The following is a 27,872-nucleotide window of genomic DNA, read 5'->3' as shown; positions in this document are numbered from 1 at the left end:
AAGATCCTCCACTCAAAAATTACACTTCTAAGTATATAAAACTAGACAAGGTTTTCATAAGAATACTTTTTGCATCATTATTTGTAGCAAAAAAGTCATAATTATTAAATGTCCTTCAAAAGAACAGACAAATACATTATGGAATATGCATGTAATGAAATTAAAATAAGTTATGCAGTAATGCTAACAGAGAATTCTCAAAATCCTAAATTATACAAAAACAAATTGAAGAATTTATATACTAATAATAGGCATAGGTAACAGTATAATGTTTATCTAAATTTGAAAAATGCAAAAGACTATAGTGCAATGTTACAATCATATAAATATCTGAGAAAAGTACAAAAGTATGCATGAAGGTAAAGCACCACTTCATGAAAACAGGGACTAGAGAGGAAGAAGAAGAGTATCAAGGATGTTAACACAATAGGCTAGGGATGTGCTCAGAGGTAGATCTCATGCCTGGCAGGTGGAAGCCCTGGGTCCAATCCCCAGCACCAAAAAACAAACAAAACATAAAAAGAAAAGAAAGAAAGTTAACACCATGAGCTTAATCTATTTTAAAATCTAAAGTAAACGTATCATATATTTTATAAAGCTTGATGCTCTGAATAGAGTTGTTTGTATCATTCTCCAGTCTCTGCTATTTTGAAATATATCCATTAAAAAAAGAGAGAAGGCACCAAACAATAGATATTTACAGAGGGTGAGGTTATATAACAATAATGAGGAAAACTGTTAGAATGAATAAAAGAGCTCAATCAGACATAAAGTTAAGTATCTAAAAATCAATAGGATTAAATAAACTAATAACAATAAGTAATAATAATTAATAATAATAAAAATAAGTAATATCAATAAAAATGATATTTATTTGCAATAACATATGCAAGTAGTTGATAGGGGAAAGCAATCCCATTTTCAATGACCAAAATATAAAATATCCAAGAAGACTCCCAACAAGAACCATGAAGCACCTTTGCTAAGCTACAAATTTTACTAAGAAACTGTACTAACTCTGAAATATGATACATATTCTATACCAGTATTATCCCTTCAGATGTGGCATCCAAACTTAGACAGTCCTGAACTTTCCCAAGATGGCTCAGCTAGTTGCCGACCAGTCAAAGAGGAACTCAGCTCTGGCTGTTTTCTCAGACCTACAAGTCAGCAGGTGTATTGACTTGTTCCCCTAGTAGCGTCTTCAAGGAACTTTACTAGAATTTGTCCCATAACAGTTGAAAAAAAATCGTATGTATGCCCCTAAAATCTTATTTAGGAGACTAACAGTGCGGGTAACATTTCCATGTGATTGTGTGACACAACCTCCTCTTTCTACCTGTGCCTTCTCTCTCTGCTCTCCCTGTCCCCTCCGTCATTTTAGAGCTAAATCTTAGAAACTTCCCTTTCATTCTCAGCGCCTGACCTCTGACCTTTAATAAGAATTAAGAAAAGCTTTTTGATTCCTCATGGGCAAATCATCTGTGTAGAGTGTTACACAGTCCCATTTGAGTATTCCAATTCTGAACCCAAAGAACACAATCAAGTTCCCTTCAGCTCTGAGGAGACCTGGGGATCAGGGACATTAATTTCAGATTATGACCTATTGCTGAGGGAAACAGGTAGGGCTTTCCTGATGTCCAGGGAGGTTTAAGTCAGAAATGCCCTGCCCCCATCCTAATCCTCACTGAAGTCAGCCCTGCCAAACAGGTTTCCTCCAGGGAGGAGAGGGCAAGTTAATTAATTAATTAGATTTTAATTAGTTGACATATATTCTGAAATGAAAACTGACCCTGTTTTCAGTGAATAATACGGGAAACCTGACCTGACATCTTGTCTCAGGGTATAAACATGAAAATATTCTTTGTCTTTCTTGCACTTTTCAAAACCTCATGAATTCTGAAGCGAAGCCTGTGTAGGAATTCAGAGCCGCCTGGTCATTTAAGATGCACCAGGAGGCAGCAGAGAATGCTTTAGGAGCAGATTAAAACTAGTATGCATTTTTGTTTCTTTTGGGATCAAAGAGATTGGTCTTGCAGCAGGAAATCCTTTAGGTTTCAACAGGATGAAGTTTGAAGCCTGTGGACACAGAAGTCATTTTCTCCCATGTGTGATAGTAAATAAAATAAATGTTTTCATCTAAATTTTAAAGCAACAAAGTATGGATAATGCCAAACGGGGAACACTGGCACACAGAGGAGAAATGCCCCCAAGGAAGCTGAAACAGCAGGTTCATGCCTATTCCTCAGGTTTGGGGTTTTCAAAGATGAGCTGTTATCCACCTTAGGACCAGGAGATGGCAGAATAACTCAAGAAAAGAAGCCAAGTTCTTTTATGCCTGGGCATGTGGATGTGCTGAGCTCCAGCATTTTAAAAAATCACCTGAAAATCTCAACCCCATGTCCAATGATACTCGGTCCTAATACTTCTAAAGCAAATGCAAAATGTGTTTCTTTGAATAAGAGAAGGAGGAAGAAATATGATAGATAGATAGATAGATAGATAGATAGATAGATAGATATAGATAGATAGATTTTTTTTTTTTTTTTTTTTTGCCTATACTCAAAGGTCTCATATTTGTGGAAATAATATACCCCCTTTGGTTTCACACTTTCTTATCCCAAGTAACAGTGAACCTTCCTGATAAGAGCAACGTGGACTAGACTGGAGGAGGGATCTGGCAGACTTCCCCCCACCATTCAGTCCTTTCCCACAGTGCCTGGGAGTCACCAGGCCCCCTGGGGACTTGACCATGATGCCAGACACAGTTGAGAACAAGTAGGGGAAGGTCTGCTATTTCATGATGTTAATTGTGTGAGGTGGTGGTAAAGATGGGGCAGTTTATGTCCTTGACATTGAACTATCTGGGCCATGATATTTCTGGTGCCACTGCAAAGCCAATAGCATTCAAACACTGATCATTCACAGCCCAGTGAGCTTGCTAGGTATAATTTGAGAAGGGAAACTGCTAGCAGGTCTACACTCAGATTAGAGAAGAGTGTGATTTGGGTGAACTTTCCTAATGTTCTGTCCTGACCCATCATGAGCTTTTCAAAGAGCAGCATCAAAGAGGCTAATACTACCCTGATATTTTCTCTCCTGAAGAACAACACTTCTGGTTGACAACAGAACATAATAACCAACCCTATGAGGTTATATTAAGTAAAAGATTTTTTTTTTTTTTTTTTTTTTTTTTTTTTGTGGTGCTGGGGATCGAACCCAGGGCCTTGTGCTTGCAAGGCAAGCACTCTACTGACTGAGTTATCTCCCTAGCCCAGAAATTTTTAAGAGTGTCATAACCATAGAAACGAAATTATGAACAACAAATCAAAATGCAGTCTGTAAAAAATAATAAATAGATAGATAGATAATTAAAAAAAAAAAAAGAATGTCATAACTCATAACAGTCCCAGCATGGAGAAGTGCCAGTTCTCAGGAAAGACAGCCAGATTGTCCTCAGCCAGGTGTCTCATCCTCAGATGAATTAGCCATAGCCAAGAGACAGGGGTGACAGAGGTTAGTCCAATATGACTCAGCCACCAGGATTACTGTGTCTCTAGCAGCCATGAGAGGCACGAAGGTAGTCACATGCTTAGAGCTCATTCCCTGCCATACTAGACTCTTATCTTCCCAATGGACTCTTTCCCAATGACATCCCAATGGACACTGTCACCCTGACCTGAGGAAAGCCCATCATCCCAAACTTACTTATCATTCACAAGTTTCCCATGTTGGGGATCTGATTTTCCATTGTGAAGTTGATTGTGGCACCGTACACGTGCTCACCGAAGAATACCTTCATTTTAGACTTGTACTCTTCATCTTGAAAATACCGGATCATATCAGGAAACCAAACCGTCAGGCCATAGTAACTGTAACGAGCAAGACAGACAGTCTGAGCAGCAATGTGATTGAATTCTTCAGAATCAGAGTCTGCATTCCTGACTTGAGGTAGATCAGACTTATTTCAAACATGGTAATTTGGTTCATGACTAGAAAATCTAATAATATACCTCATCATTAGGAAAAATGATTATGACCATCTCCACAGATGCTCAAAAGGCATTGATTTTAAAAAATCAATCATTTTTTATTTTAAAAACACCAACAGAGTAGAGTTTGATGGACACTCTCTTAATACATAGGGGAGAAAAAAAAAAAAACATTTCAGTTCAAACACCAGAATCTTAGTAAATCAATAAACACAAAAGACATTGCCAATAATGTCAGGAACAGGACAAAACATCGTTATCACTATTTAACAGTACACTGGAGGTCTTAGCCAACTCAGAGGAGAGAATAAACTTAGGAATGCCAAGTTGCAAAGCAAGAGATAAAACTGTCTCTACAGGCAGATGATATGACTTTATGCCTGGAAAACTCCAGATAACCAACTCAAAAAATGAGCATTAACATATGAAAAAAAAGGTGTTTAATTCTATCAATAGTAAGAAAAATACAAATTAAAAGCATACTGTTAATTCTCAGCTACCAGATGGTCAAAACCCCAAAGTTTGCTAAACCACTCTGTAGGTTTACAGGTGCTGTCATAACTGCTGGGGAAAATGATAAAATTGAACAATGCCTTATGCAGGAGGACTTGTCAATGCATAAAGATATTACTAATCAATTTGCCTCTTTTGACCCCTTCTAGAAATCCATTCCACTGATAAACAAACCCCTTACAAAGTAGCCTATAAACAGTTACTTATTTTGGTGTTGTGTACATAGCAAAAATCTGGAAATTTCCCACCAGTCCAGCAATGAGGCCCAGGTTGAATAAATTGTGATAATTTACTATGGGATGCTAGGCAGAGGAACTATGTACTGTAAAGAAGAATGAGGAAAACCTTAATTTACGGTATGGAGAGATCTCCAGAATGTATCATTGAGTGCAAAAAGCAATTGCAAAATGTGTTTCTTTGAATAAGAGGAAGAAGAAACAAAAAATATATGTGTCTATATATACATATATTCACTGTGTGTGTGTGTGTGTGTGTGGTGTACACACATACACATACAATTATTTGTTTACATTTGCAAAAAGAATCACTGGAATGATAAATAGGAAAATGAAAGGTGATTAAATACAGGAGGCAGAAGGGAGTAGGTGGAGGGGGAGGGAATGGATTCAAGATTCCTGTGTTGTTTCAACATTTCAAATGTATTACCTATTTAATGAAATTAAATTAAACATAAATAAATATGAATAAAACATATTTTTAACACTGTCAGTAAATTAATCTTAGCATCTGTCCTATTTGACTCTTAGTTGGGATTGAACAATTTGAGGGGTGACAGGTCAGGCTTCTTCTATACCTTTAGCTGTGTGGGTCTAAAGGTCAGGTCTTTATATACAGGTACTGGAGGACATTAATTTTCCCCATGTTCCTCCCACAATCAGAAGTCATTAGAGTCCCTTTGCTTTCCTGAGGTGAGGGAGTGTTTTGGGATACAGGTGGTGGTGGTGAATAAAGCAATTTCCTAGATGGAAGTTTAAAATATTGCTAATAGTTCCTAGCTGATAATAGCAGTTTAGTGAGCGCTTATTATAATGTGCCAGAACCTATAGCAAGTACTTCATACATATAGTACAACACAATGCTCTAAATGGGCTCCAAAACACACATAGAAAGAAATGTCATGTTAGCAGGAGGTCACTGGAATGACTGCAGCTTTACAGAGGAATCAGCTAAGTATCCCTTTGTTGCAGGGCAGAGTATTGTATGGGTCCCCTGTTCAATTTTCCTGTTTTCTCAACAACACATATTTGCCTACTCCACACTTGTTCCCTGCTACCTCCTTGTGAACGGAAACTTTATTCTGTTCAGATGTCAACTCTTAGGAAAGGATGGAGCTTGAAGGTAAATCCTGATTGGTCTAAAACCATTGGGAAATTCCATGCCCTTTATCATGATGAGTTTAGCATAGGCATGTGAGCCACCTCTGCCTATTCTAACTGGAGGGAAAGTTGACTAGGAACCTTCAGAGAAAAGTTCCCTTGGTGTTAAAAAGGAAGTTCTGTAATGAGCAATTAGCTCACAAATAGCAATTAACAATCAGTTAACAATTTCATATCACATTGTTTACTTGAATCTGCTAAAAGTAAAGATCATAAGTGTTCTCAACACACACACACACACACACACACGGTAGTTATATGAGGTGTGATGGGCACACTCATTAGCTTGATTGAGATAATTATAATGTGTGTTTATCAAAACATTAAGTTGTACATCTTAAATATACACAATTTTTATGTGTCAATTATACTTCAGTATAGATGCAGGAGGAGACTCAGGAGAGGCAACCTCTTTCTCCTTGAGACATTTTTCCCCTGTCAACAGGATGCTTAGACCAGCAGCCTGCAGTCATCATGAGAGCCAGTCTGAAGCTGAAACCCCTCCTGCAGTCCACTTCTCCTGGAATTCTTTTTGGAACTGGATGTTCTTTCTCTTACAGAGGCCACTAGTGTATGCTACCTGTTCCCTGCAGCCAAAAGCATCCACTCTGATGCAAACTGTCCAAGTTAGAACCAATTATCCTCTGTGTGCAAAGGAGGAACTGAGGCACAGGGAAATTAAGGAGCTCATGTAAGCCAGGACTTACCTCAACGCCATGGTAAACCAGACCACAGCCAGAATCAGCGTGTTCATTCTGTAGGGCCCCATCACACAGTACAGAGCGTTATCCCAGACCTAAAACCCATACCAGAGAAGGACAGTTGAAGGAAGAAGCTTAGAAAAGCCCCTGTCTCAGATTTTCTAATAAATGGCCTAGGGACCCTGTATAGAGAATGGGCAATTCATTATCCCCCAGAGGCAGCAGATCCATGGCAAGGAAAGCTTCCAGTAGCTCTTCCTCTGGGAACACAATACACCATGCATGTAACAGAAAGTGGAGTAGTAAGTCCTCCATGCTGCAGGCAGGGGTGATATTCCAAGTGGTTATTGACCGCACATCACAAGCAGTGTCCAGTCTCAACAGACTCTGGCTGGTTGGCCGCCTTGGGGTTCAAGAGTTGACTCACTTCAAAGAAATAGTTTTGCCCTTTATGGAGAACCCTTCCCCTAAATCACTAAAACCCAAGGAGTCATTTATTACATGCATTCCTTTATCTAGCAAGAGAAGTTGCTAGAGAGAAGGATGTTTACTCAGGCTGGTCAAGTTCTTGCCTTGAGAAAGATGAGCAAAGGAAAAGACTGAGGTTCAGGGATTTTGCACCCTGAGGGCACTCAGCAAGTTAAAGGCAGACCTAGGCTGGAACCCAAACATCCCACCAGCTGCTTCCCCTCCAGCACCCTGTCTGGTTGATAAAGGTGTTCAAGGTTTTATTCTTCATCCACTAAGGTGTGGTTTTCCACAGAGCCATCCTCACACCCAACATATGTCCCCAATTCATACCTGCTTGAAAGTGGTATTGAATCTGACCAGCCAGCGCTGGTACCAAGTTCCTGTTGAACTTTGGATCTCAATGAATTCATCCATTTGCTTGGGAGTTTTGATGTGGGAAACCTACAAAGCAAAGATGGTTCAGAGAATTTCTATCTCACTTTGTCTTCAGAATTTTATTTCAAAGTCTACATATTTGATTTGATTAACTTATTGAGGCAAGAAGAGTGTGACCCTCTAGTCTTGTGACTTTTGACCAAAGGTATATGATGGGTGTCTCTCAGGGAGCTTTCTCAGATGGATATGTCCCACTGAGACAAAATGATCCAGAATCTTTTTGCTAACTCATGCCTTTAGGAAATTTATATTAGTGGGTCCATAATATACTAGTTCCCCATTTATGACTGCTTTACCCACAGTAAAGTTGATGCCACACTAAAATTTACAACTCTGTCCTTAATGGACATAAACATCACAGAAATCTAGAACCCAGACAGGCAACAGTGTGAGAAATCATAGCCTCCCTGCTATCCCTGGTTGTGCAGGTAGAAATCAAAGAGACAGGGGAAGGGCCTCCACATTCCCAGGTGTGTGGCCTTTGCAAAGTCTCCTTTGCCTGGGGTCAGACAGGGAGACTTGAGAACTGTCACAGCAGTAGAAATCTCAGTGGCATCTGAGCTTCAAGTTCAATACCCCAAGAACATCAATGAACCCCAGTGACCTCCAAAGGAGGCCAGAGGGGAAGGTTCACACCAAATTGGCAAGCACTTTAAAAAACACTCAAAAAGCATTAAGACTTCCACTCAAATGTAAATTTTTCTTTGCTTTGCTCCTTAGGAAAATAACACCCTATTCCCTAGGGATTTGGGAGTGGGGTGTATTGACAACTTCAAGCACAATTACTCTAATTTGCGATTAATTAGAATACTTGTCTTTGATTAAGCCTAGATTAACAGATGGCTTGTGTTCCTCCCAGCCCTGCCAAACACAGGTCCTCAGCAGAATGCTTCATTTCCCTCTACTTTCAAAGATTTCTCTGGTGACACCTGCCAGATGATTCAGAAGTGTGTAAGGCTTGGGATGGAGTTGGTTAAAATCTGGGCTCACAGGTGAAAGTGAGGAGAGAGTCACCCAGCCTCAGCCTTCAGCATTGCCAACTGGGATCCTGGCCAGTTCTCATTTCATCTTCTTAGGCTACTGAGAACAATTATGAGTCATTCACTGAGGGAGGCACACAGGTACCAAGCAGTTAACTCCACCAGGGAGGTTGAATACTGACTGATTAACTACCAACCATGGACCAGCTATGTGAAGTCAGCCAACATCTCCTTCTCTCCCTCCCTCCCTCCTTTCCTCCTTCGTTCCTTCTTCCCTCCTTCCCTCCCTCTGTCCCTTCCTTCCTTTCTTTCTTTCTTCCTTCCTTCCTTCCTTTTCTTTTCCTGGCCTGTCCAGTCATTCACTTCCATAAGATTCATATGATCATAACTTACCCTGATGGAATATTGAACCCGCATCCTTTATAAAGTTCCATTTTCCTATTGGTTAAAAACTGCTAAGAGCAGAGGACTCCTGAGGACCTAGGAATTGACTTGCATGTTGGGAGAAGACACAATTCCAGTCCCCTAATCACTGATTTCTCTGTGAGCTTTCTTTCCCTAGATCCCATTCCTAACATAAGGAACTCTGGTCCAGAAGTAAAAAGCTCAGTTTTTGCCTTCAGAAACTGAAGTTTTATTGATTTGCAGGCTAAGATCTCATGCCTCAATATTAGACTGCTTATATTTGCTAAAATGACTAAATGGGAGGCCATTAGGATTAGGCAGTGCTAATGCTCTGGGCTCCTATTCAAGCAAACTGAACCTAACTCAGAATTTAAGAGAAAATGACACTTAAGTTCCGCCAATCACAGGCACTAAACTGGCTTTAGTTACATCGTCTTGAATTTCCCACAAGGAGAGTCTAAATAAGGCAACTGCTCAAACTTCAATTAATCTGCTTCTAAATTCACCTGTAAAATTTTTTCTCCTCCCTCCTTCCAAACCACTTCTGGGTTGGAGTTGCTCAGTTCAAAATCACATTCTGCTCAAATAAATTCCTTAAGATTTTAAATTGCCAAATTTTATCTCTTAAGACATAATGAATAAGTTATCAAGAGAGAATACAGGATCATTCTCTAATAAGGAGTTTCTGGAAGGACAAGCTGAGCTTGTTTTAGAAGTGGTCCTTCCAGAAGCAAGAGGCAGAAGGCCCTGGGAGAGCATGCTATGGGGTAGCTGCCATACCAGGTGACAAAGGGTAAGATGAGGGTCAGAAAGAGCCACTAGTTCACCTGGGAACAACTAGGGTAAACATGCAAATTGGGACAGATGGGAATTTTCTATCAGGACCCCTCTTAGGAGAGCCTGTGCTTGAAATAAATCTGTTAATGTACTTCTTGAGGTAAAAGGAATATCAGGGAGATGGGCTCAGACTTGAAGGACCAGCAACCTACAGTGCAGGAGCTAGAAGTCACTTTAATCCAGAAAGAAAAAGGGAGCACAGAAAGGGAAAGGGGAGACCCCACCCCAAAAAAATTAAAAGGAGGAAAGAGGAGAGAAAACAGAGAGAAGAAGACTGTATACTCTGTGTTGTAATTTCCATTATGCTTAAATTCTCAGTAAGGCTATTAAATTCATAGATGCTTGGTATGGGGGTAGTGGTGGTGGTGGTGGGCATCTGTCTGTCTGTCTGTGTTTTCTACCCAACTTATGTAATGCAAAATCAATCCAGCTGATGTGGACATCAGAGGCTGGAGGCAGAGATAAATGACTAAGGAAACATCTCCCAGGAATAAGCAGGAGCTTGAAGAGAAACTTGGATTTCCCCAAGTTAGAGAAGAAGTTTCCATGGGAGGATGCAGGAAGGAGCCAATTACGCCCAGACCCCAGTGCCCTGTAACCCAGCTGTGGTATTATATAAAATCCATCACTGAAAGTGAGGGATGAGGGATGGAAGACTGAGAGAGCCATTAACATCTTTCATTCAGAGTATTTCTATTAATTGTACATCTTAATAAGTGTTTGTGATAAAAGTATTGATTCTATATTTTAGATATTTTAGGAGCACTGGGATTGGGGAAATATGCCTTCAAGCAATTTTTCATAGTTTATAACAATTTATTTTAAAAGTTCAAAACCTTTTAAATATTTAGCATTTTATGTTATCCTAAGCCATACATTGTTTCAGGTGCTTTATTTAATCCTTACTATAACTGTGTTTATAGATACTATTTTCCAGCTTTTGCAATAATAAAACAGGTAAGAAAGTGCTTTGTCAAAGGCTACACAGCTAAAAATATATTAAAACCCACCAAGATTTGGACCCGCACTCCTGGCCCCAGATGCAGATGCTTAGTCACCCTGGGATCCCACCTGAGAATCGGGGGTTTTAAGCATCAGGCTAACGGGACAAATATTATACTCCAGGCTTAAATTATGGAAGCCAAAGATCAAAGCATCAAATCAGAACTAGGTGGGAGTTTATCCAGGACCGGTGCACAGAGCTGCCTAGCACAGACATTCCTTGTGGTTGGCCACAGAGCATAGCAGGCAGGAGCACAGTATCTCTGCAACATGACATCTCAGCAAGAAACACATTGGCTAATGACCAATGCTGGTAAAAGTGTAGAGAAATGGGTGCCCTGTTGCTGGTGGCACTGTAGAGTCGCATAACCCTAATGGAATGTAACTTGGTCATATTGTATCTCAAGAGCTACAAAAATACTCATGCACTATAGCCAGTCATTTTATTTCTAGGAATCTACTCTTAGAAAACAAACTCAGAAAAATGAAAGGGAGGAACTATGTGCCTGTGAAGGTTCATTGCAATAATATTTACAGAAACGAAGTAATTAACAGGGTAAATAAACCTCGAACATTAAGGGACATTCAGGAAAATTGTGCTAACGTTTCTAACATTAACATGCATTAAAATGAGGGTTATGAATACTATGAGACAACATATAAAATGCTTATGAGTGCTGCTAATTGTGCGTATGTAAGCATGCACACATATGCTTATACCCATACAAATAGAGCTAGTTTTAGTGATTATCTTTTTTTTAAATAACACTACCTAAGGAAAAACCTAGAAAGATACTATTAAAATGTAAAGAATAATTATGATACAGTGATGGGACTATCAGGGTTTTTTCTCTTAACAAAATTTCAGTTATGTGCTTGTATGATAAAATTATTTTTAGTCATAAGCAAACCACACAGAAGAAGTGGCCCCTGTGTTGGCTCAGGAACTGCACACTCACCGTGAACACCTTCTCTGGGGTTCCCTTGGCCCTCATGTTGGTGTCATGGACCTGCTTAAGAATCATCCAGGCTTCATCGTGTTTGCCCATCTGGTAAAACCAAGGAAAGAGACATGAAAATCCATCACTGAATACGCTTTCTGAAGCCTGGGTTGGGGGAACTGGACACTGACTCATTCCTAGAGGGCTTGTGAAAGATGAAGACAAGTTTCTATCCCCAGCCCATCTTGGAAGGAGACTAAAGCTGTGCTTCAAGGTGTAGATGCCAGGTATTAACCTCATTACCCACCATGAGTAACTACTTACAGTTATAACATGACTATACTATACTATGTTCTTCACTGAGGAGATAATCAAAAAAGCAGCATGTTATGGGTTGTGGTCCTCACCCCCAGTACCTCAGAATGTGGTCTTATTTGCAAAGAGGGTTGCTGCAGATGTAATTAGTGAAGATGAGGTCACCCAGGAGTAGGTGGACCCCTAAGCCAATAAGCCAATCCTTATAAGAAAAAGTCATGTGAAGACAGAGACACATGGGGAGAATGCCATGTGGTGACAAAGGCTGCAATTTCAGAGATGAAGCCACAGCAAAACTGCCTGCACATAACCAGAAACTGGAAGGATGCTCCCCTGCAGGTTTCAGAGAGAGCCTGGTCCTGCAGATATCTTGATTTGGCACTTTGAGCTTCCAGATCTGTGACATTAATTTGTTACTTTAAATCATTCCATTTGTGGCATTTTGTTACAGCTGCCTCAGAAAACAAATACATGGCAAAGGGTGAATTTCAAGACAACTTCCTGCTGCATCTACCTGATCAATGGGAGGCAGGAGGAAATTCAATGCAGAGAATCACTGTGCAGAAAGCTCAAGAAGCAGGCAGATAAAAGGACTTGTTCTGTGAAAGCCTCAGAGTCCTTTTGCCCCTCTGACAGCTCCTGCTTTGTCTGACCACTACAAGCACAAAGAGTCCCCCCCAAAATTGGAAGACTCCTACAAATCATCTCTCAGGATCAAAGGGCAATATTCTAGTGGGGAGGGGCCTGTGCAGCTAAAAGTTGTAAAGGCTCTGGGAGCAGGTTTCCCAAAGAGTTCATTGCAGCAACATGAAAAAAAAAAAAAAAAAACCAGCACCCAACTTTAAAGAACGTCCTAACCATGACTTCTGTGGGGAGTGGGCACAATGAGACAGCTCTGGATCTGCCCCTCTACCCATTGTCCAGCCTCGGAGAGGGCTCCTGAACTGCGCTCCATGACCTCCTGGACCCTGCAACACCCACGGGCCATGAACCCACAACCTGCCCCAATCACCAACAGGAGGGAAACCACCATTAGTGATGGACCAAGGTTGGCTGACACAGGGATGTTTGCAGCATGCACTGAGGAAAGGAGAACCAGGGCTGAAAGAAGCAAGGATGGGGCTTCTGTGCCTGTGAAGAGGCACAGACTCACCTCTAGCAGGAACCTGGGACTCTCTGGCATGAACTTCAGGGCCACCATGGACACTGTGCAGGGCAGAGCACACACGATGACAAATACCCTCCAGCTGTGGAAGTGGTAATTGGTCCCCATGCTGAAGCCCCAGCCTGTAAAAAAGCAGAGGATTTCTGGCAATCTTTCCACTGCAGAAGAGTGAACTCAGAAGCACCAGCTCTCAAGCCTAAGGGTACCCGAGTATTGCCTGGGGAGATGGCTAACATGCCACCTCCCCAGGGGCACCCCCAAAGTTTACTGAGTCCTAAGTCTGGGTAGGACCTGGGAATCCTCTGCATTTGGACAAATCTATAGGTCTAGACGTGGTCTAACTTTTACAAAGCCTTGAATAAGAGTACAAATAGAAACAAACCCCATAGTTTTATATGGGCACTAAATTTTAAGTGAATGAACAGTTAAATAAAAGATGTTCTATCCACCTGCCTTGACAAGATGGCTGGGCCCAGAATTATATCCACTTTTGCCAGAAGAGCTTTTCCTCCCCCAGCTCCTCTGCAGAGCAGGGGCTCTGTGCCACTATGCGGGGAAACACCACCATGATGTGAAGGGACACTCTTATCTTGAGCCCTTGAGTTTAGTGGGAATGTCTGGGTCCAGAGTGCCCATAGCATGATCTGATGGAGGGTGGGGATCAAAGCCCAAGGGAACCCTCGTCTCATTGGAAGACCAAAGTGGGCTTTAGTGACCCAGGGCTTAGGGATGCCTCTCACCCAGGTCAAAAGGTAATACCAGCTCCAGGTGATTTCAATGCAAAGGATTCGGGCCCACACTTTGAAAAATACTGTGTGTTATATAATACGTATTTATAACATGACTATATATTTTTTATAAGAAACTGGACTGCTCCATTCAAATAAAGTTCACAATCATTGAAAAGGGGAGGCAACTATCATTGTTCAAAGTATTGCTAAAATTCATATTCAGAAGTTACTTTATTATTTTGAATACTTCATGGGTAGCTAACTTTCCTCTTTTAAGGAGCCATAACACAATGGGAGGAGCCTGGACTTTTACAATTATGTAGATCAGAGTTCAGATGCTGGATTTATCACACCATATGGTAATGGTGGGTTTTCACAGCTGTAGAAGGTAGATAATAATACCTCCAAGATCTGGTAAGTGCAACCCCCCTAGCAATCCATGATAACTCACCTGCTTTTTTAGAAATAGCTGCATGACAGTTAGTGCCAAAGATGTTGAATAAAATGGATGAAATGGATGAACCTCAGCAAAGATCAGCAAAAGAATTGTTTTTAAAAAGAAAAGCCTTAGGTTATAAAATAAGGCTAATGCCAAAAGACAATTCAAACTATTTTTGTAAGACAAAACTACATAAATAAATGCATTGATTCCTAAAGTTTAGAGAGTAATAATTATTTGGATATGTAAGTTCTAGTTCTTTTACTTAAAAATATACTCTCTGACTCCAGTGAAGGAAACTTACCTTTTGAATTTTCCTTGATTCCCCCTTGGGCTTCTACTTGTTTCCACACTTGACTCCTAACTAATATGGGGCTGCTCCTGCTGGTATTTCCTACTCTGCACAATTAAAGACTAAGAAGAAGAAACCAGGTAGCAAAATGTGGGACTGCGGTCACTTCAGCACATTCAGCCCCAGCAACAGGGAACATACTTCATCCAACACAATCAGAACCCAATCTCTTTTTGCACAGGTTGGTTGCTCCTCATCTCACTGGGTTTTGTTTATTTGTTTTACTTTTAGTTAAAAAGCCCTTCCTTTCTTCTGGTAGTAACACTAGAAAGAAGAAGATAAAACCATAGCAATATTGACACATTCTCAGCTCTTGTCCAAAAAACTGGTCTAGCATCATTAGAAGTAAAGTTGATCAAAACTACACAGTAGTCAAACCCAGATGGATAATCAGGAAAGGGAGGAGAAGCAGGTATGGTTATAAAGTATTCTGCCTCAGAAAAAATGTTTTTCTTTATTATAATGTGTAAATTATCCAAAATCCATTATCCCTCAAGCCTCTGTGGTTTTTAGGGTGTCTACAGTAATCTGCATTATTGCATTCATTAGGCACAGCCTTGGGACTTTAATTGAATAAAATTAAATGGTGAACTGCTTCCAAATATTTGGAACAATATTAATTTGGAGGCAGGGACCGCTCTGTTCACTGATCTTTTAGCTTGCCCTACTTTTCCGTCAGGATTTCACAAACATCTGGTGATGCTGACTACAATGAGAATTAATCTTCCATAATATATCCATTTTTTTCTGGGCTATGCCCATGAGTTCCCAGGAAAACATTCTGAGTTTTATAATTTTCTCACTCAATGAGTCAGTCACTCAAATTTCTGGTGCCAAGACCTCCCATCGTTCATTCTTGCAAAAGCAATTATATGGGTTACACAAGTCATACACAAACATCAGTCCTCCTTTCTGTGGTTACCCTTGCATTTGTTAGAGGATTAATATCTTAGGCATATTGAGAAATATCATCAAATGTCTGGTTCACTGCGGATAAAACATCTGGTCCTGGTAAAATGAGGCTTAAAATAAATAATCACTCTTGTTAAACTGTGATTCTAGTTCACCATATTCCTAAAATAGGTTTCCACCAAGCTAATGGCTATTTGATTAAATCTCTATTTTAAAATACAGTGTTGAAGTCACAGATTTCATAAGGCATAAAAACAGGGATATGTCCTGTCCACTTGGGGTAAATATTTAACCACAAGCTCAGCCCTCAATCAGCAGTGGTCAGCCAGCAACCATGCAGACCTTTTATCATGGCTGCCATTCAATACAACCTGAATTCTTTCAGGTTGTGTGTGCATGTGTAAGTGAGGTAAAATTGCTAGCTTGTAGTGACTACCATGGATTGTCATCTGCCCTCACAACATCCTCCCTGCCCTTCCTTTCCCACTAGGTGACAATATGTAGTTTGGGTGAGACTGACCCCACTCCCAGTCCCAGGAATGAGAAAGGAAGTATATCTAAACCATTCAGGAACTGCTTTCTCTGGGGTATAGTGATTGGTTAAGGCGGGCACATGACCTAAGCTGATCTAATCAAAGGGAAGTTGAAGACTGGAAGCCTAGAGTTGCTGCTGCTTCCTGGAGGGAAGCTAGCCAAGTGCTAGAACCATATTGAAAAATTTCTCAACACTCCTTTGCATCCCAGGAATTGCTGAAACTTCACATTCTTCCATCATGTGATTCCATGATCCTACAATGTACAGTCAGTTCTTTTTGTTTCCCTCCTTGTATTTTACAGATAGAGGAATAAAGGCTGAAAAGATGAACTGACTTGTCCCATACACACAACACCACTCTTTTGATTTGACTTTCATTGAAATTTTCTTTCCCTCCCCATTAAAGGCTTTTCAATCACTTCATTTAAATGTGGCAATCATTTCTTAGTTTTAACACGTTTGGATCAGTTAACAGAGGAAGTGATATGACATCAAGCATTGTAGGGGGAAAAAAAGCCATTTCTCAGACCCATATAATCAACAACAATCAACCTGGGAAATTAAGGTGTGCATCTAGGTAAAGGGTAGAATGCAGAACCTGATATTAGGAATATACGATTATGTACCTAAAATTATAGAGAAATGCCTAGTGCCAGAATTAGATGGAAATTCTTCAACTCTTTATTTCACTATTCTTCTTCACATTTCTTCTCTTTTTCTGATAAAAAATCCAATAGGTTTTCAAATACTTGACATAGCAAAAGCTATATGATGTTTTCAAATCCTTTTTCTCCCCTTTTTACACACTACTAGACTGTTTCCCACCATCACTGTGATAGCATGTGGTCCTACCACACATGTGGGGTCAGTGGAGTATGAGCAAATATGCTGAGCTCCACTTCCTGGCCTGCCTTTCCAAACACCAACATACAAACCTACAACTGCCCATGTTCTTTTCCCAAACCAGAGACTGTGTGAGTCATGTGTTAACGAAGATGGAATTGCATGATGGAAGAGTGTGAGCCCCAGAATTCCTGATGGAGCAGAGCCATCTGCAGAACAGAAAGACCAGTCAGACTCTACTCTTTACTCTTTTATTGTCTTGAACCACTGGGATTTTAGGGTCTATCAGTTTATCATAGTAATGTATCCAATATCACCTTAAACTAATAGAGTAGGTGTTGTTTGCTTCAAAGCTTTCTAAAAAGATGTACACCAGAGCTTCCATTAGCTCAGAATACCTAGTGGAGAGGATCAGATTTAAAACAAGAAGGTGAAGGGGAGGTGAGTGTTGGTTAGCTTCAGGGGCAAGGTTAGCTAAAGGTCTTCAGGATTCTAAATCATGGCAAAGACTAGACTTATAATCCGTGATTTACCAAAAATGATTTTGAAGGATGCTGATGGCATCACCAGTTATATTCATAATAAAATTCAAAACTGCTGCCTCCTCCCTAATTTACTATTGACAAAACCAATAGCAAATGTTCATGTTGGCAGATCTGTCTCTACAGAATCCAGTTTTTACAACCATCCAGGATAATAAAATCGTCCCAGCTGAAACGATGACCTTGTCTAAGAGGGCTGCTCCACTCTGCAGTCAAACAAGAGTGACAGCAGGTACAAGAGTGGAAAATGTGCAAGTGTCCTGCCCCTGGAGGGGGCTTGGGATCCTAACCCCTGCCCCACTGTGTGCCAGGGGCAGGACCTTGGACAAGGTGCCAGCTTCTCTTGGCTTTTGTTACATCCATCATCTACAAAATGAGGTTACCAAGGCCTAACCCTGGAGGGAGGAGGGCTGGCTGGGGGAGATGAAGTGTGAAATCCTTCCAATAAAAAGAAGGATAAAGAAGGGGAGAGAAAAAGGGAATGAGGGAAGAAGGGACCAGAGTACATTATTTGTAAAAGGACATGTGTGTTGAAATTAACAATGTGTCTGCAGTGTTGGTTCTTTAGGAAGACCAAGGTCACATATAGGAACCTCATGTAAATACAGGAAATAAAGTTGAGGACAGGAAAGGTTGTTTGGGTACAGATGCCATAGAAACAGGGCCCCCTGGGCATTGCATTTTTTTTTTAAACCAGTCACTCACCATAGTGTGGAATGATGCTCCAGGCCATGGCAGATGCGTAGATGCCCCCAGTCATCCAGAAGATACCCAGGCCAACTGAGATGTTCTCCACGCTTCTCTCGAGATAGGAATTCAGAAAAATAGGCAAAAACGATGGGCAGAGAGCCTCCAATTCTGTAGAAAGGAAATGCCAGAAAGTGAATCAAGTTATACACTGAAAATGTTCATAACAGGAACCAAATCACCTTAGACCCCACCCTTAGGTGTCGCCGCCCATGGCAATTTGTTACTGCCTGCAGCAACAATTGCACGGGTATTTATCGGAGGTGGTCTGGAAACTGAGCTATTTCTACTATCTTTCTCTTTTAGTGGGCTGCTTTCTTGCTTGTTCACTTGTTTCCCAGCCTATAGAGGAAGAAAGGCTTTGAGAGGAGAGAGAGAGAGAGAGAGAGAGAGAGAGAGAGAGAGAGAGAGAGAGAGATAGGCTTTGCATAAAGAAAGAAAGAGAGACTTTGCTTAAGAGAGAGAGACTACACTTTCAGAGATCTATATCTTCTTAGTTCCGCTGCTTCTTCTTAAAGGTGCATTCTGCATCCTGCATCCTTCATTCTGCTATCTAGAGGTGTGGCTTTATTTCTCCGTTCTGCAGTCTGCAACCTGCGTTCTGCCATCTTTCAGAGGTGCTGCTTAACCATAGCTTATCCTCTCTGCTAGCTGCTTATCCGGTTATTCCTGGTGCTTCCTATAGGTGTCTTATATACCTAAGGCAGCCAATCAGCTTAGGTTCAGCACAATTGAGGCATGCCCCTCAGTACCAATCAAGAAAGAATGAGGAATATCTGTTGACCACTAGCACAAAGGAGACATTAACTAATCAGGCAAAAGTAGATCACACTGTGTTAACACTAACTATGCGCCACCTCTTGACTCAATGCCAAGCCGCCATCTTAGGGTTACCCAAACATGTCTTCTGCACTTAGGCTCTGTAGTGAAATAACTCAGGAAAACAACAGACCATCCAGGCAGTTCCTCTCTGCCTATGGGAAGCAATCTTGGGTTATTTTGACTTTATGCACTGACTTTACAGCCTAGTCCGAACTCTAACCCTTTCTACTGTTCAACTTTAATATAATATCTTGAAAGTCAATCACAAACTCAGTCTATGGCTTTTTGGAGGTAGCACACATAGCTAGAGGACTAAAGTGCATAGACCCTTGGTCTCAGAGGGGCCAATCCAAGGTCTCTGAGTCATACCCTATGCCTGAGATGAGTCGGCAGAAGAGGAAGGCTCCGTATCCCTGCACAAAGGAGGAGAGGGAGGCGAAAGAGGCATTGATGGCCAGAGACATGCTGAGGACTCTCTTCCTTCCCAGTTTATCGGCCAGGCCCCCCAGCATGAAGGCCCCTGCCATCATTCCTAGGTAGACTATCAGCCCTGTAAGAAGGGGAAAGAGAGAGAAAGGATGGAGAGAGAAGATAAGACATTAGAAACCATTTGATATTGAGAAAATCCAATGCCCTTTTTTACCCATCCTAGAAATTCTGTATCATAGACATAACAAAAAGATATGTGACAAGATATTCATGGCAAATTAACAGAGCTATACAAATATGACCTTTTACAAATGCTAGTCCAAAAACAATAACCTCATCAGGTTTATATCTATATATACACACCAACATGGATGAACTGAAACTAAGGTATGTTCCTTTCTTAAAGATGATTCTTTTAAGTTCATAATTTTCAAACAAGGGAAAGGCTGTAATTTTACTTTTAAGCAAGAAAAGTGTTGTACTAAAAAAAAAGTTCTCACCTGAGGAGTGATGTTTAAGGAGAGAGAATTGTCGAGGTAAAGTGTGGCAACATGGTTTGGGGAAAAGTTGGGAAGGAAGAAAATGGTACAAGTGTAAAACAGTAATTGCCAACAGAGGTGCCTATCATATTACATACCCATAAAGAACCTTCTGTGAGTTATAATCAATGTCCAGACTTCTTAAAGAAATGGAGCATAATTTGATTACAATGTGAAATGTGTCCAATTTATTCTGCATGAGGGTATCCAGTGTTCTTAACTCCACTGATTGGAAGAGGCTATACTTTTTGTTGTGTTTCCTTGGCAAATTTGACCATATAGCAATTGACCATACATATGTTCCATTGGTCTATATACATTTTATGTCAATACCATGCTATTTTGATTCCTACAATAATCAAAGTATATTTGAAACCAGGTAGTGTTGATGCCATAAGATTTGGTTTTTGATTTTGTTTGTTTGTTCGTTTGTTTGTTTGTCAGTTTATTTTGCAGTGCTGGGGATTGAACCCAGGACCTTATGCATGCTGAGCAAGAGCTCTACCCCTGAGCTACACCTGCAGTCCTCAGCTTTTGTTCTTTTAGCTCAAGATTGCTTTATCTATTTGGTGTTTTTTTGTGACACCAAAATTTTAGGATTATTTTCTCTCCATTTGTTAAAAAATTCTTTGGAATTTTGGTAGGGATTGCACTATTGAGATGATTATGAATTATTCTATTAATTGCACTACAGATCATTTTGGGGTGATATGGACATTTAAGAGCATTAATTCTTCTTATCTATAAGCACAGGGTATCTTTCCATTTATATGCTTCTTTTTCAAATTCTTTCATCAATATTTTGTAATTCTCAACATATAGATTTTTCATTTCCTTGGTTAAATTTATTCCCAAGTAATTTTGATGATATTGCAAATGGCATTTTTTTCTTGGTTTCTTTTTCAGAGAGTTTGTTGTTAGCTCATTGTTGGTAATAGAAATAATACTGATTTTAGCCTGCAACTTTAATAAATCTGTTTATAAGTTCTAACCATTTTGGGTGAAGTCTAGGGTTTTCTGTATCTAAGATCATGTCATCTACAAACAGAATCAATTTTACATTTTCCTTTTGATTTGGATAATTTTTATTTCTTTTTCTTGTCTAATTGCTCTGTCTTAAATTCCAATACTGTTTCTGACAGAAGTAGAAAGAATGGGCATCATCACCTTGATCTTAATCTTAGAGGAAACATTTTCAATTTTTCACCATTGAATATGGTGTTAGCTCTGGGTTTGTTATAAATGGCCTTTATTATTTTGAGGTACATTCCTTCCGTACCTGATTTTCTGAAAATTTTTGATCATGAAAAGATGTTTAATTTTGTGCTTTTTCTGCATCTATAGAGATATTATATGATTTCTTTTTCATTCTGTTAACATGGTGTATAGTGGTAATTGATATGCATTTCTTGATCCTTGCAACTCAGGAATAAACCTCAATTGATCATGGCGTGTGATCCTTTTAATGTGATGTTGAATTTGACTTCCTAGTATTTTGTTGAGGATTTCTGCATCTATGTTATCAGGAATATTGACCTGTTATTTTCTTTCCTTGTAGTGTCTTTGTTTGACTTTGTTATCAGCATAATTCTGGCCTTATAAAATGAATTTGGAAGTGTTTCCTCCTCTTCAATTTTTCGAAGAGTTTGCAAGTGATTGACATTAATTTTTCCTCAAATATTGGGTAGAATTTGCTAGTGAAGCCATCTTGTCCTGGGTTTTTCTTGTTGAAAGGTCTTTGAATACAGACTCAAACTTCTTACTCAAGTTTGGTTTTTCAGGTTTTTTTTTTTTATTTCTTTATGATTCTGACTTGGCAGATTGTATTTTTCTGGGAATTCATCCATCTCTTCCAGGTTATCCGCTTTGTTACTGTAAAATCGTTCACATTACTCTCATGATCTTTCATATTTCTGTGGTATCAATTATAATGTCTCCTCTCTCATTTCTGATTTCATTTAAGTCTTCTCTCTTTAGTTTATCAACATTGTTTGCCTTTTCAAATAACCAACTCCATGCTTTAACTATTACACTTTACTGATCTTTATAGCTACTAATGGGCCAGATTTCTTAGCTCTATAGTAGTTCATTCTTTCTTTGCTAAACCCCAGGACTGCTTTTTATGTTGCTTCCGTTCTTTCTAGGAGATAAACAATTAAATGTATGATTATTACCAAATGAGAAAAAAAGTGTTCCAATAAAGGTACATGTCAAGTATTACTAAGTGTTTTCATCAGTTATTTTGCTGCTGTAACTAAATGACCCAACCAGCAAAACTGTAGAGGAGGAAGAGTTTATTTGAGAGTCTTAGTTCACAGAAGGCCAACTCCATTCCTTTGGGGCTTGAGGTGAGGCAGAACATCATGGCAGAAGAGTGTAGCAGAGGGAAGCAGCTCACATCATCAGGAAGCAGAGAGAGAGACTTCGCTCTCCAGATACAAAATATATACCCCATAGTCACACCCCAATTCCCACCTCCTCCAGCCAAACCCTACCACTTAAATTAATCCCATCAGGGATAAATTCACTGATTGGGTTAAGACTTTTACAACCCAATCTCCTCTGAACCTTCCTGCATTATCTCACAAGTGAGCTATTGGGGGACACCTCACATTCCAAACCATAACACTAAGACACACAGAAGGAGCACAACTTAGGTATGTAACACTCAAGGTTCCTAAGAGAGACATTAAGCTATTCTTGAAGGACAAACAAAACTTAAGTTTCCATTGAGTGATTGGGGGAATGCACTCAAGGCAGTGACAGATGGCATGTGCAAAGATAGGAGGGCACAAAGACAGCCTGATATGTTTGGGCAACTACTAATATAGTCTAGTGTAAGCAAAGCATAGTTCATGTGGGAGAACCCAATGAAGGATTGAGGTTGAAGTGTAGAAAGGAGGTCAGAACATAAAAATGATAAATGACTCTGTGTGTGTGAGTGTGTGTGTGTGTGTGTGTGTGAGAGAGAGAGAGAGAGAGAGAGGAAGGAGGAGGCAAAGAAATAAGAAAAAACATGACCATGTATGGACGTTTGCATGTGTGGCTGTGGGTGCCCATATGGATGCTTGCACAGGTCCTTAGATTAGAGGGAGAGAAAGGGGAAAGTTAGAGGTGTGGTCCAGCGATTGGCTGAGCACCAATCTCTACATCCTATACCTTGACCCCAACCTGGAGAAGAACATTATTATCCAAAAAAAGTCCATTTTTCTTTTACTTCAGTAGGGCAGTCCTCAGCGCTTCTGTTTGAGACGTAAAGCACCCTTCTAGAGTCTCCTTTCAGACACTGACTTCTCAGCTGCTCCCCACAAGGATCTGCCCATAGGATACTAAAGGGAGGCTTCAAGGGTGGAGGAGGAAGAAAGTAACTGTGCTTTCTTTTCCTGCTTAGACTTACCAAGGATTACTTCTTCACCCTGACAGCAGCAGTGCCTTTCCAGGGCAGCAGCTGAATGCAATTAATAGAAGCCACTGTGTACCCCACCCTCCTCTTCCACACCAGTGTCAGTCAGTCAGGACCCCTCTTCTGCCTTCTGAGCTGCCGCTCACTGGAACCCCTTCTAAGCTGCCAGAGTATAATAATTCCAGTCCTTTTCTTGATTTCTGCAGCCCTAGTGGTGGTAGCTGCTCCCTGCTTTCACTTCCTCTGTGATACTTTCTAAAAATATTTCACTTACCCTGTTAATATTTTATTTCAAAGTATCTTTTTTCAAGTCACTAGCATGAGTTCTTTCTCCTAACCATGCCCTGGCCGATCCAGACACAGGGACAGATTGACAAATATTATAAATCAGATATGGAATCCAACCCCTCGGCTTTACCAAAGGAAGAGGTTGAACCCCCAGAAAGGTCAATGACTCGCCCAGAACCTTGTCAGTGGATGGGTATCTGCTGTCAGTGATCCCTGGTCTCCTGGTTCTGAGCCTGGTGGTTGTGCCAGTAAACCTCCCTGTCCAAGGCACATAGGTACCAGAAAGAACAAGGAGAGCTTCTCAAATGCTGTCTTTGGAGGCTGAGAGAGGACGAATGGAAGAAAAATGATTCTTTCCATCAGAGAAGGGAAATGTGAAATTAACGATGCCTCTGAAATAGCTGTGCTATTAAACTCATTTAAAATCTGTCTTTAGATGAAGAAATTAAGACAATAAATTTAGAAAATTAGAGTGCAGTGGAGTTTTCAAAAATTACATGAAGCAGATGAGGGATTAGTTGGAAAGTTAGAAACTATCATCCTTCAACAAGCTCAACAAGCTGAGTGGTATAGTCAGGAAGTGTTCCCCAATACACTGACTTTTTAAGGAAATTAAAAACTAGGATTGTGATTTGCAGAGCAGAAAGGATGAAATCAAAGGGAAAGGGGATAGAGGTATGGGAAAAGCTATTGTCTTTTCCAGTACAGGATTGAATATAGGGGCTCTCTACCACTGAGCCATAACACCAGCCCTAGCTTTTCTTTTAATATATTAGTATTGTTTTGTTTTTGTTTTTGTTTGTTTTGCAGTACTAGGGATTGAACCCAGGGGCACTCTACCACTGAGTTACATTCTCAGTTCTTTTTATTTTTATTTTGAGACAAGGTGTCACTAAATTGCCCAGGCTGGTATTGAACTTGCGATCATCCTGCCTCAGGCTCCACAGTTGTTGGGATTAAAGGTGGGTGCCACCATGCTTGGGGAAGATTTTTAACTGGTGTAATGCAACAGAGGAAATGGACTACCGCTCCTTGGAATAGGAAGGAGCCTATGCTGACAGGCACCATGAAAGGAAGAGCCCAATTGTGAAACAGATGGTCTCTAGTGGGCTCTGGGCTCACCAGCTGCATAACCACAGGCAACCCATTCAGCTTCCCTGGCCATTATTGTCCTTTGTAAAATTCAGACCACAGTCCTCATCCTGCAGAGTCATTTGGATTACATAGAGGAGTGGGTTCAAAGAATAGAGCAGGATGCCTGCCACCTAGTACATCCACAATCAATAACAGCTGCTATTGTTATCAGTAGTGTGACTCAGAAAAATGAAAATAAGACGGTGGTATATTAAAATCAAACCAACCATCTATTACGTGAATCTGAAGAAAGAGAATCAAGAAGAGCAGACGAAACTTATTTTTAGCAACATGCCCTTTAAATAGACTTCCCTTTCTCTCTACCTGGAGAAGGAGCCAGATTCCAATAAAAACCTTTCTTTGACTAAAATAGTTCTCAACTTTTCTCTAATAAGACTTTTAGGGAATTATCTTTCTAACTCTTGTATTTGTCAAGTTCTCAGATTAAATGTTATCTCCTTAGAGAAGTAATCCTGATGTTCCCAACTGGGCCTCATCAAATATTTTCTGTAAAGGGCCAGAAAGTAAATATGTTACTCATAAATAATCACTTCGTATACCTCCAATAGCCTCTGTCACATCCTTTTAAAATTTACAACCCTTGCCAGGTGAGATGGTGCGTGCCTATTATCCCAGCAACTCAGGAGGCTGAAGAAGGAGGATCGGACCTTTGAGGTCAGACTCAGCAACTTAGACACTGTCTCAAATTAAGAAAAAAGGGGTGGGGGGTAGAATGTGACTCAGTATTAAAATGCCCATAGGTTCCATCCCCACTTCTAAAAATAAATAAAATGTATAACCCTTTATCCCAAACACACCCAAGAGGAATATATTCTAGCATTCCACAGCATTGAAGGGTAACTATATTTCACAGCAACATATTGTTTGTTTCATGAAGAACTAGAAGAGAGGACTCTTCTAGTCCCAACACAGCAAAATGATCTTTTAAGGAGATGGAAATATTTTGTTATCCGAATTTGATCATTATGTAGTGTGTACATGTATCAAATTATCATACTGTACCCCATAAATATGTACAATTATTGTAGGTCATTTAAAATTTTTTAAAAAGAAAAAAATTTGCAACCCTTTAAATATGCAAAATTAAAACCAGATCATGAGTCTGTGGGTCATAGTTTGCTGAACCTCCTTCCAAACAAAATTCAGTCATCTCTGCTCATCTTTCCAAAATATACTGATTCATCCCTTCATATCACACATCTGTTCACTATTAGGTATCTATTGGTTCAACGTGTATCAAAGTCCTTTGACTGTCAGTTCCTGAAGGAGGGAACAGTGTCAGTTCTAAGTAGAGTTCCTGACTGTGTATCTTGCACTTAGCACAATGAAGGCACATAGAAGGTGCTCCATTAATATTTGTTTAATAGATAAATAAAATTATATAAAAATTCATATTCACTATAGAAAAATCTGAAAAATATTCCCCAAACAAATAAAGGGTAAAGCAAAAACTATCCATCATATTACCACTAAAAGACAGCTATTATTAGCATATTTTATTTTTGTATTTGTATATGTACATCCAACTGTATTGACATGGTTGAGACCATTCTGTATTGGAAGTTTCCTAGTCTGATTTTTCCACTTCATAAGTAACTCAGCAAAGGACATCTTTGTGCATAATGCCCTCGTCTGCACTTCTGGTTATTTGCTCAAAATAGAAATGGAATCATAAGGTGAAAGGGGATCAACAGCTTTGTGGTTCCTGAGATGCAATACCAGATTTCCTTCCAGAGAATTGACACATATCATAAACCTCTCACCAGCTCAAGATGATTTTCTCCTCAGATAGAGAGGATATTTCCTCTCTGCACCAGAGGCAATGGGAGGAGAAGACTACAATCAGATTGCACTGGTTTATACTGGTGATGTGAATAAAGAGGCTCCTGCATGGATGATCATCTTTATTCAGCAATTAACCAAGGACAAAGAAGCCATTTCTAGCTTTCTCTGCTTGAATACATAGACATTAAATGCATTAATTATCCTGGGAGGATTTTGAGCTCCCTTTTCCTGCAACCACTCAAATACTTATTTGACTGTATACATTTGCTGTGCAGGGATAAAAATCAGCATCTCCCAACTAGACTATTCCATTCTGCTTACAATTTCTAGTAGGTAATTCCTGAAAACTCCTTTCCATTCCTTTATTATTTAACAAAATATACCTTCTTAAAGTGTGATACTCTCTTGGATTAGGGTCTGGAATTCACAGACCCACAAGTTATAATTGTGAAAAAAGTTTGACACATATGGGAATCCCCTAGGGAAGTCTCACTTGGCTATCAAATCATGGAAGAACATCAGGGTATCTACCTGCACATTCCATGAAATCAGATGCACTGGATAAGTTGGGCAAGTTATTTAAATGATCTTGATGCTTGGAGACCTCTATGTGCATAAACACTTTCTATGGGGTCTAAGTACTTGGCACAAGAAAAGGTTTTGCTTTACCATGTTATGCACTGGAAAACAATCATCATGCTACATTTTTTCTAGTCCTTTGTGTGTCCGATACATTCAAATGAATGAATCTTTGCAAGTAGGTTAACTTTCCCAGTCTATTGGAAATTGGAACTTTTTCTTAAATGTCACAAGTATTCAGAAACAAATGTGTAGAGGAGAAAGGAAAGACAAAGGAACTAGCATCTTGGAAGTCCCTGCCATGTGCTAGGTACTTTGCTAGAAGATATATACAGTAATTTCAGTTTGCCAGTCCAACCTTGTAAGGGGGGTATAAATATCTTCATTTAAGAGATGAGGGAGCTGAGGTTAAGAATTTTCCTCTCTGACCAGTGACTGAAATAATGAAGTAAAGTTTCCAAGATGGATGGAAGACTCTAAGTTTACAGTTGAGTGATTTATCAATGCTCTTGTTCAGATCTTTGCATAGCTGGCTGCTTCTCATATTTCAAGCCCAAGTTCAGAAAGCCTTCCCTGGTCCTCCATCTGCAATAGCCTCTTCCTCCAACAAAAGAAAT

The 27,872-nt window shown here is 40.0% G+C and overlaps 1 protein-coding gene across 1 annotated transcript in view; it reads right to left on the bottom strand.

The window, feature by feature from the left end:
• Sv2b (synaptic vesicle glycoprotein 2B) overlaps window positions 1–27,872 on the bottom strand; it is a 186,031-nt gene that overhangs the window by 19,120 nt on the left and 139,039 nt on the right. The window contains 9 exon segments of the mRNA XM_047539677.1: window positions 3,709–3,736; window positions 3,739–3,872; window positions 6,610–6,698; window positions 7,405–7,515; window positions 11,693–11,782; window positions 13,143–13,276; window positions 18,214–18,283; window positions 18,285–18,366; window positions 19,447–19,627. Of these exon segments, the coding sequence (XP_047395633.1) occupies window positions 3,709–3,736; window positions 3,739–3,872; window positions 6,610–6,698; window positions 7,405–7,515; window positions 11,693–11,782; window positions 13,143–13,276; window positions 18,214–18,283; window positions 18,285–18,366; window positions 19,447–19,627 (919 nt within the window).

This window comes from Sciurus carolinensis, chromosome 2, assembly GCF_902686445.1.
Source record: "Sciurus carolinensis chromosome 2, mSciCar1.2, whole genome shotgun sequence".
In the NCBI taxonomy this organism is placed as follows: Eukaryota; Metazoa; Chordata; class Mammalia; order Rodentia; family Sciuridae; genus Sciurus; species Sciurus carolinensis.
Note: the sequence above shows the minus strand (reverse complement) of the source record. Positions and strands in the feature narration are given on the sequence as shown.